At 38.1% G+C, this 10,465-nt stretch overlaps 1 protein-coding gene across 2 annotated transcripts; it reads left to right on the forward strand.

Annotated features, from left to right (window-relative positions):
- The first annotated feature begins 987 nt into the window (after positions 1-987).
- LOC130219249 (uncharacterized) lies at positions 988-8,181 on the forward strand. Of its 2 annotated transcripts, XM_056451573.1 has the most exons (10): positions 988-1,144; positions 2,384-2,479; positions 2,840-2,980; positions 3,120-3,274; positions 3,421-3,557; positions 3,649-3,742; positions 4,119-4,451; positions 4,534-4,696; positions 4,765-4,889; positions 5,330-8,181. In XM_056451573.1, the coding sequence occupies exons 2-10, from the start codon at positions 2,386-2,388 to the stop codon at positions 5,651-5,653; spliced, it is 1,566 nt and encodes a 521-aa protein (XP_056307548.1). In that variant the 5' UTR covers positions 988-1,144; positions 2,384-2,385; the 3' UTR covers positions 5,654-8,181. The 2 variants fall into 2 exon arrangements, with proteins under 2 accessions (XP_056307548.1, XP_056307547.1); XM_056451572.1 differs by lacking the exon at positions 988-1,144 and having other exon boundaries at positions 2,222-2,479.
- The last annotated feature ends 2,284 nt before the right edge of the window (positions 8,182-10,465 follow it).

A 10,465-nucleotide genomic window follows, 5' to 3' on the forward strand; every position in this document is an offset into this window, starting at 1 on the left:
TGACTCAAATGCGTGAGCGTTTAAATCGTGTGTGGGAAATGGCAAAAATAAATTTGTCATCCAAACAAGCTCACATGAAAAAATTATTTGACAGAAAGGCTGTTGCGCGAAGCTTTCAACCAGGAGATTTGGTGCTGGTTTTTCTTCTGCTGCCAGGCTCTGCACTCCATGCTCGCTTCTCAGGGCCCTACGTAGTGGAACAGAAACTAAGTGAGACAAATTACCTAATTCGCACCCCCGAACGTAGAAAAAAATCTCGCGTGTGTCATATAAATATGTTGAAGGCTTACGTGGATAGAACCGCCACAGATAAGCCTCTTTCTGAAACAGCGCCAGTGTTGGCGTGCGCTCCTCCGTCTCCTGTTGTGGATTCTGAGGAGGACGGGTTGAGGGTTTCAGAAATAATGACCACGCCACCGAAATTGTGCAATTCGGAATTTTTAAATGACATTGAAAACCAATTGGCATACCTCCCTAATTCACAGCGCAGGGATGTCGTTTCCTTGATCTGTGAATTCTCCTCTCTCTTTTCAGATGTGCCAAGTCAGACTCATGTTTTATTTCATGATATTGAAATTATTAATTCGCCACCTCTAAAACAACACCCGTACAGACTTAACCCTGTAAAGAGAGAGGAGATGAGGAAGGAGGTAGATTACCTGCTGGCGAACGGTTTGGTGATACCCAGCAGCTGCCCGTGGAGCTCGCCGTGTTTGCTCGTCTCCAAGCCGGACGGCTCGTACAGATTCTGTACGGATTACAGGAGAGTGAACAGTGTGACCAGACCAGACTCCTTTCCGTTGCCCAGAATGGAGGACTGTATAGATCGCGTAGGTGCTGCTTTGTTTGTGACTAAGCTTGATTTATTGAAGGGCTTTTGGCAGGTACACAGCAAAATCACGGGTGTAAAATTTACAGGGACGGTGTAAAATTAACAGTGTTGACATTTTTTTAACACTGCATGGTAATAAAACAACATTGCTGTTGTTATTTGTAAGACAGTGTCAGGGTGAAATTTAAGTGTATTTTCGAATTACACCCAAAGTGATGTAAAAGGCCACGCCTCCACTTAACGCTAGGCCAACAGTCTGTGTCCGCCATTTTCTTCTACTCGAGGCCGAAGACAAAGGTGAAGAAAAAGCAGGTAAATCACATTCTTACACGAAATAACTTAGCAAAATAAAACTTTAAGTCTAATAAGCCCAACGTGAGTAGATGTCGTGAACACCTTTGATCAATTTGTTCCTTTGTAAAGATAAATCCGAGACATGCGTGTACTAATTTGATACCTCGGATATTATTTGCTCTATTTAAAATTAAAGTTAGGTTACCAACGTGAATTAATTATGTGCCCATGATTTACATAAAATATAGGAGTGGATTAATAATTTGTGAATTCATAAAACAAATTCCTAAATTGTGGCCACTTCAGTTAGGTATGCCTCTTTAACTTACATGTTAAAAGTACACAGTTGTTCATGAGGATAACATGGAAATTATTGTTTTTAACAGTAAAAAAACACTTAAGTCTATAAAAAGATGAAACATCGTGGTTACCGGGAGAATTTACTGGGGTTAGAGGCCTAATAGGCGGATGAATTCATGACGCACCCTTAAGCACACCTAGAAGTACCAGGGCCGCGTGTAGGCGCCATCTCACACGTTGTTTTTGAAGATGAAGCGCGATCAGGCATTTCCCAACTGGTGCGTGACCAGAATTATACTGTTCAGCTAGTCGCTAGGTGAGTTCCCGGTTTTAAAATCTTCCCTCGTCGAACCGTGTTTAAGGTGTTTATTTGGCGATACTTATTGTTTTATTGTCTGTGAAAACTAGGGGTGTAACGGTTAATCCGTGACCCGTACGGAATACAACCGCAACGCACGCGACCCGCGGATTAATAACTTTTTTGAATCCATAGGTTAATCCAACATAGAACAACTGCAGAGAGATTGCCTCCTGCATCATTCAAATCACGTGTACGAAAGCATTTTGCCTTCCCTGTAAAATATAATGATGACGGAAAAAGTTGTGGTGGGACCTACCTAAATGCATTCTTAGGCTATTAATTAAAGGTGTTTTTTGTCACTGTTCGTTTAGTCTGCATTAATGCACCCAGTGTAAAGCTGCACAATAAAACATTAAAAGATCGTGATCTCAATTCAAACCCGCGCATCATCAATGATGATTTTAATATGTTTATTGGTCGTTCAGATCTGCGTTTGATCGAGAGAGATTCAGTTTTTACACCTTTTCAGGTCGTTACAAACAATTAAATAACACAGAGGTACTGGGAGAACAGTTTGTAGTTTAGATATAAACACTGATTTTATATGCACAGTTTGACTGTAATTATCCTAATAGTGAGAGTGTTTTATTCCGAAGAAATGCTGGTTCAAGTGGAGTGTAAAGGGAACCCGAAATGGATCCGAATACCAGTGAAAAATGACTGTTTTGACTTTTGTGAATTCATTAAAGAAGGTAATTTTTTTAAAATGTAGAGTAATTTTAAGTTTATTATTATTATTACAGTATTATTTTCTTTGAAATTATAATTATTCATATTAAGAAGTCATATATTTATCCAATAAACATTTAGTGTATTATAAATCTACTTAATTCTGAATAATATTGATCACACTTTTTTTTGAATATAGTAATGTTAACAAATCTTTGTACAGTATTTTTCTGTACATTTGACTTTATTCTATCCTACTGATCGGAATAGTTATTTATTTAAATATATTGTATTCGTTTTTTATGTATTACTTGTATCAAATTATTAAATTGTTATATCAGTATGTTTGAACATGTAATCTAATTGTATTTTCTACTTCTAAGCTTCAGCAAAGTTCAACTTGCCACATGGAGGCAATGTGGTTCTTAAAGACTCTGCAGGAGTTGATGTTGATGCTGATATTTTTGATGAGCTTGTGAGAACATCTAAGGTGTCCTTCAAAATTTTGGATTGTGATACAGCAGGTAAGAAACTCATAACCTATTGCCATGTTAAAAATGTATGATCTAGTTTGCACTATCAAGCATCTTTCTTCATAATACATGATGCTAGCATCTGTTTTATAATGTTTATGCTGTCTTGTGTGCTGAATGTGTTTCTAAGATAATGTTCCACAAGCTGAGACTTATTTCTCTGATCTGTCGTGCCCCGAGTCTTCATTTTCATCAGAATCAGAAGGTTTCGATTCCACAAAGATCCCGCATTTCCGCAAAAAGCGATTCTTTGAAGAACCTTCTGATTGCAATGCATCAAGAGATGTGAGTTATTTTTCCTGTCTTGCTCAAGTTTTATACTTGAATGATATTATTGATGCAGTCAAATTATCTTACCAACATTAGTATATCAAAGACTGGTTAATTTGCATTCATCCTGTTTAGAAATGTATATTTATTTATTTATACAGCTAGTTCATGCAGCGCTGCACTCAAAACCAGGAGGCTCTGATGTATTGAAGGAGTATGAACAAACAAAGAGTCTGTCTGACAAGACACGAAGAAAGCTGGTAAACATCCTTGTGGCTGATATGGTAGAGACCCATGGGTAAGTGACCCCTGAATAAAAGTCTATGTTGCACTGGTATTTTAACAGTTACATTTACTTTGCATCTTCTTTTTTTCATGCTGTGGTGTAGGAGGATTCCACCAGTCAGTATCCGTGTAAGCTATGCTCTTGGAATAATTACTCTGTTCCCTAATTTGAAGGATAAATTCTCACCGACTGGTTATGTAAGTAAATACAGTACATGGACCATACACTCTCTCTTTATTTCAGCACATATCTGATGTCATTCAAATTATTTATTATACTGAGATACGTTTAAGTGTAGTTATTCTAATGTTGGCATTATCTGCACATTTTCTTCTAGAAAAATCTGCATTATTTTATGGAAGTATTTTAAACCTTGTCAAATGTGTCAAGTTTAGAATACTGTCATTGGTAACGGTGTCATAAAATAATTATAAATATTTTATAGTTTCGATAGTGCATTGATTGTTATGCACAGAAATTCTGTAAACAATATAATATTCTGCAAAATTGTGTCCATGTGATACTGCCTGGGCCTGAGACATTGATGACTTATAGATGCTAAATGTTTAACAGGAACAGTTCTACGATCCACGCAGTGGCCAGGGTTACATTGCCTACAGACTGAAAACTGTTCAGCGCAACTCTGTAAATAACTTGAGGGGAGCATCAAAGGTTGTTTACCAAGATGGTCCTAAGACTTTGCGTGAGACCTCCTCAACAACTGAGCAGCTGTCCGGTGATGAATGCACAGAAGCTGTATCCATGATGAAGCATTCAACGGATGCACAAGTTATTAAGGATAAAATGAAGACAACATTCAAGTACAGACAGAATTTGATGCATGATCCAGACAAATCTTCACTCATCCTTGACTACTTTCCCCGATTTTTGGATACAACAGGCTTGGTGAGAAATATAATTTTTTTTTAATGTAAATTTAATATTTAATTGAAAAGTTTGTTATTGACTTGATTTCTCTGTGTGATAGATTGACCAAGACTTTACTATGCTTTTTGGAGATGACATTTCAAGCAAATTTATTGCAAAATGGCCAACATTCTACAAGCCAAGAATAATTGCTGACTGCAAAAACCTGCATCATGGTGCACATGTGGATGACCTTTTGTCTGCTCTGGAGGAGTCTGATTATGGTAAGTATAAATGTTGTTGTTTTTTGTTAAGCTGGTATAAGGTTTAACTGAATGCTCTATCCTTCTAGGATGGGACACTGATGTGGCTGCTATTCTCCTGCTCCTTCATCTCTTGCCTCCAACTGTGAAAGGAAGGAAGACTGGGAAAATCAGTGCTACAGAAGCAGCTGATCATGTTGTAAAGTTCATGAAGGTAAAATAAAGTTCTTGTTAGATTTACTCATTTAGTCTTGACAGCAGTTGGCGCAATGTGTGTATCTGCATAGTCATCATATACAGGTTTTAAAATATAGAACAGAGCAGAAAGCTTTAAATTTCTTTACATCTCACATTAAAATCTTACTACATCTACAATTTAAGTGCAAAATAATGTTTTCATAAATGCATTACAATAAGATTTCCTTTGTTATAGATGCTATTTAAATACACTGAACAATACTTGCACTGCATTTATTAATTTTGGTGAATGTACATTATAAAATATATGTACATTGAAAAAAATATGTTTGTGTTCATTGCTTATATGTCACACACTTGAGGATGAGACTTTTATTTGTGAATTTGAGCATGAAAAATCTGTCAGTTGTTAAATAAAAGAAACGCTGTTTAAAATCTTTCATCATGTCTCATCAGGTGGGGACAAGCATCAAGGCATTTCTTGAGCGAGCTGGATCTACACAGCCCTTCCTCCTTTGTGTTGGAGAAAAGAGGAGTAGCATTCAGAAGTTTTACGTCATCCTGGACCAGAAGGCCATTCCCTGCATGGTGCAGACAGCTGTTGCAGCCTTTGATGAACTCTTTAAGGCACACTTTGTCTTTGCTGTATCGTATGATGAGGCCTTGTGCAACTTCTACACGTTCATTCAAACAACGGTGTATGGAATTGATGTGGGCACTGCCAAGGAAAGTCCAAGGGTCAAGGAAATCCGTGTGAGAATTCACAATACTGAGGTTTGACTCCCTCTTCCCCCCAGCATCTTGCTCAAATGTTTTCATGCTTTTGTTGCAAGGTACACCACAGAAGTTGTTCAAGTTTGTTTCAGCATCTGAAGTTTCATCATGGTTTGTATCCAGGGCGTTCATTAAGGTTGAAATGTGGTGAACATGGATGTTCATCTGTTTTTTATACGTATTATGGGTTCAAGAAACATATTTTGGGAGTGCACAGAGACTGTGTAGCCTCAGGTACTGCTGAGAATGTTGGCAGTTGTATCAGGGTTCCTGTTTCTGAGACCCTAAGTGAGGATCTTCCAGTCACTTTTCAGGCTCCTGTTGAAAATCGGAAACTAACTGATATGTGTAGTGCTATTGTTGCTCAAGTACAAGCAGCTGGAGTCTCTGAAAATACTGTTCAATGTTTAGTTGGTTCAATGGAAGAACTTGTAAGTGATGTTCACACTCAAGCAAGAGACTCTGTTTTAAAATGTCTTTCATTAGAGGTACCTGGGAAAACCCTAGGCAAAGTTAAAGAATGTTTTCAACAGCTAGAAAATCCATTCTCTTACCTTAACACTGAAACAAAGAGGCAGAGACACTTTGAGAGAAAATGGAAAATTGTTGAACCGGTAGAATATGTTCTTGGCGTGCGCTATGATGTGCGCAAAGATAAAACTACAGGATTATACAGTCAAGCTCCTGTCAATGACAAATTTGTGTATGTGCCCATTTTAGGAACTCTTGAGTCTATGTTTACGAATTCTGAACTTTGCCACTTTTTCCAGCAGGTTAAAAGTCATCAAGATGGTATTTACAGAGACATTAATGATGGTTCGTACTCCAAAAAGCATGTGTTATTTGGTCAAAAAGAGCATGCTCTTCAAATACAGTTATATTACGACGACTTCGAAACAGCAAATCCGCTTGGATCCAAAAAAGGAATTCACAAACTTGGCTGTGTTTATTTTATTTTAAGAAACTTGCCCCCCAAGATCAATTCTGTTTTAATGAACATCCATCTTGTGGCGCTTTTCCATTCAGAAGACTTAAAAAAATATAGCTTTGAACCAATTTTACAGCCTCTAATAGAGGATCTAAAACTTCTGGAGTCAACAGGAATTAATGTACCCTTCTCAGATACTATGTTACAGGGTTCTGTCATTCAGGTTACTGGTGACAATTTAGCTTTACATGGACTGCTTGGTATGGTTGAGTCGTTCAGTGCAACCTACTGTTGCCGGTTTTGCTTAACTGACAAAGCAAAGTTGCAGTCAGTATTTAGTGAAGATGATCCAGGTTTGATCATTCGAACAAAAGAGCTATATTCAGAACATTGCAGTGCTCTAGCACAAGATCCCAATCTTGCACCACTGTTTGGCCTCAAGAGAACTTGTCCGCTCAATTCACTACAGTTTTTTCATTCTTCAGAAAATTTTGCTGTTGACATTATGCATGATTTACTCGAAGGGGTTGTGCAGTACGAGTTAAAACTGCTTTTTCAGTACTTTGTTAAAGACTGCATTTCATCAGATACACTTTCAGAAAGGATTCAGAGCTTTAACTATGGGTACAGTGAAAGAAAGAACAGACCAAGTGGAGTTAAAATTGATGATGGCAGCAAGGACCTTGGTCTCAATGCTATTCAGTCATGGTGCCTTCTGCGCAATACCCCCTTGATATTTGGAGATCTAGTTGACGTGGACAATGATTACTGGAGACTGATACTGCTTTTGATTCAGATTGTGAGCATCGTATTCTCACCAGCTGTAACACAGGGTATGACTTATTTTTTGAAGCATTTAATTTCTGATCATCATAAACTTTTTAAGTCCATATTTCCAGAAAAAAGATTGATTCCGAAGCACCATCTAATGATCCATTATCCTAGATGTATTAGGAAAATAGGTCCACTTATACATATGTGGTGCATGCGATTCGAAGGAAAGCATAATTTTTTTAAGAAGTCTGTGAAAAACTTTAAAAACATAACCAAAACATTAGCAAAGAAACATCAACATCAGTTGGCTTTTCATTGGGAGAGTTTTTATTTTAAAAGATTTCAGTTTGGTCCTTTTAATGAAGTCTCTACTTGCACTCTGGAGGGTAATGAGCTTTTAACTGAAACTTGGAATGTACCCACTGTCTCCACTACAACCTGGGTAAAAAATTATGGAACTGAATACCAAGTTGGAATGTTTGTTTGCTCTTCTGTTGAAAATGAAATGCCTGTTTTTAATAGGATTAGCAGTATTATTGTAAAAGACGGACAAGCTTTTCTTTTGGCCAGTAATGTAATTACAGTGTGTTTCGATGAGCATGTGCATGCATTCTGTATTGAGGAGGTGGGTAATATTTTCACTCTCATTTGTGTGGATGATTTGATGTACTATAGACCTTATGACAGGCAGTTTTCATATGACCGTGATGAGAGAACTTACATTGTTCCCTGTTGTGTTTTTGTTTCAAATTGGAATTAACTGTAAAGGTTTTTAAATGCTGTGACTGAATGTTAAATGTGGTGTACCTTTAATAAAGTTTTTGCAATCTTTTCTGCAACTGTCATGCCATTTTAATTTTGTTGAAAGAACCAAAACGTAACAAAAGTGCTACTATAAATCAGTATTTTCAACACTCACCAATGCTATATTCCAATTACACTGGTGTTGATCTTAAAAGTAGAGTGTTAAAAATTAACACTGTAAGTGAGTACCAACACTGGTGTAGTGCTGAAACAACAACAAATAGTGTTGACTAGGTTTAAAATGAACAACAAAGAGTGTTGAATTTACACTTAAATGTTGTGAAAGATTTAACACTATTAAAAGTGTAAAATTTACACTCTTAGTGTGGACACATATAGACACTTTGCTGGTGTTAAATTTTACACTGTTGGTGTTATTTTTACATCAGCGGTTTTGCTGTGTACCACTGACGCAGCGGGCTTCAGATGTTTCCGCGTTTGTAACGCCGGATAATTTTCTGCAATACACCGTGATGGCCTTCGGGATGCGAAACGCTCCAGCAACCTTTCAAAGGTTGATGCAGAAGGTTTTATCCGGTGTTACAAATTGCGAGGCATATCTTGATGATGTCGTGATTTATTCCAAGTCTTGGAACGACCACATGAGAACCCTGCGTTTAGTGTTCACCCGCTTAAGTGAAGCCTCTTTAACTGTGAATTTAAAAAAATGCGAATTCGCTAAAGCTGTGGTCACTTACTTGGGTAAGCAGGTCGGACAAGGACAGGTGCGCCCGATCGAAGCCAAAGTGGAGGCTATTGTTCATTTCCCCGCCCCCACCACCAAACGAGAATTACGTCGGTTCCTCGGTATGGTGGGCTATTACAGGAGTTTCTGTAAAAACTTTTCCTCCGTTGTTTCCCCTCTCAATGACCTGTTAAGTGGGTCCAAAGATTTGTGTGGGATCAAAAGTGTGATTCAGCTTTCAGTGCAGCTAAAGACCTTCTGTGCAGTGCCCCAGTTCTCTCTGCCCCTGACTTTACTCACCCCTTTAAAATAGAAGTTGATGCCAGTGCATTGGGAGCTGGGGCAGTGCTGCTCCAAGAGGGTGAAAATGGAGTTGATCATCCTGTGTGCTATTTCTCAAAGAAATTTTCAAAAACACAACAGCGTTACAGCACAATCGAGAAAGAGGCCCTAGCGTTACTTCTTGCCTTCCAGCACTTTGAAATTTACGTGGGTGGTAGCAACTTACCTGTCGTGATTTACACTGACCACAACCCTCTGGTTTTTCTCCAGCGCATGGCCAACTCCAATCAGAGACTAATGAGGTGGTCATTAGTAGTGCAAGGTTTTAACATTGACATCCGCCACAAGAAGGGTACAGAAAACGTTATTGCCGATGCCCTTTCAAGGGCTTGATATGTGTTTGTTTGTTTTCTGGTGTTAATTGTCAAAAAGAATTAAACTTTTTGACTTAAATGGGTGGGGGTGTTGCGTTGGCAGGTGTGTTTGTTTGTTTCTCTCTCTCTCCCTCTTTCCACCTGCAGGCCCCGCCCTAATTACGTAGACGACGTGCCCTGGGATTGGAGGAAGTATTCCAGGGCGACCTTTAAAAAGACATCAACGGGCGTAGGGAGGAGAGCGAGTTTTGTTGGCGTGTTATTGAAGTTGTGCAAAAGTTATTCTGGTTGTTGAGTTGTTTTTCGTTGATTGTATTTCTCGTGCTGTTGTGCTAGTGTTGACTTTGTTGTGTACCCATCCGTGTTTACCCTTCCTATTATTTTTGTTTTGGTTTGTGTGTTTGTTGATTGTAATTATTGTAAATATATACACGGTAAGAGGCAGTAGGGGTTGGACGCCACTTTTCTTTTTTGTAAATATTTTCACCTGTGTTTTTGTTAGTCAGGGAGATAGGTGTAGATTTTGTATTTTTATTTCTATTATTTTATTAGGTGTAGTGAGTTTCATTTGGGTGTTTAGTTAGTGTATTTTTGTTTATTATTTTATGTGGGTTCACCCCGAGGTATTTGGCTTCACTTTTTTTTTGGTGATAAAAAAAGAAAAGACAAAAAAAAAGACAAATAAAGAGACCCTATATAAAGGGGTTATTAAACGTGAATTTTATTTGTCGGGTGTTCTTTTATGTTGCGGCTTTGACCCTAGACCAGGGTCGTAACATCTACCATTACAACTACCTTACCCGCATGGTTTTTATTTTACCCATAACCAAATCATAAATAAAGTTACACACAAATTACCACCTGTCAATCACTTTTTCCGCGGGACTCTGGCATGAATAGGCAGAGTGATCTGTGTCATTATAATGGCGTTGACAAACTTGCTTAGTTAAAAAGGTGCACAACCAACAGTA

Source organism: Danio aesculapii, chromosome 25 (genome assembly GCF_903798145.1).
Source record: "Danio aesculapii chromosome 25, fDanAes4.1, whole genome shotgun sequence".
Taxonomy (NCBI): Eukaryota; Metazoa; Chordata; class Actinopteri; order Cypriniformes; family Danionidae; genus Danio; species Danio aesculapii.

Bases quoted from the DNA above. Each gene is read 5' to 3' on its own strand.
- LOC130219249 (XM_056451572.1), top strand. From the start codon at position 2,332: ATGCACAGTTTGACTGTAATTATCCTAATAGTGAGAGTGTTTTATTCC. The intron at 2,480-2,839 runs GTAATTTTTTTA...TCTACTTCTAAG, and splicing joins TTGTGAATTCATTAAAGAAG to CTTCAGCAAAGTTCAACTTG. The intron at 3,275-3,420 runs GTGAGTTATTTT...TTATTTATACAG, and splicing joins ATTGCAATGCATCAAGAGAT to CTAGTTCATGCAGCGCTGCA.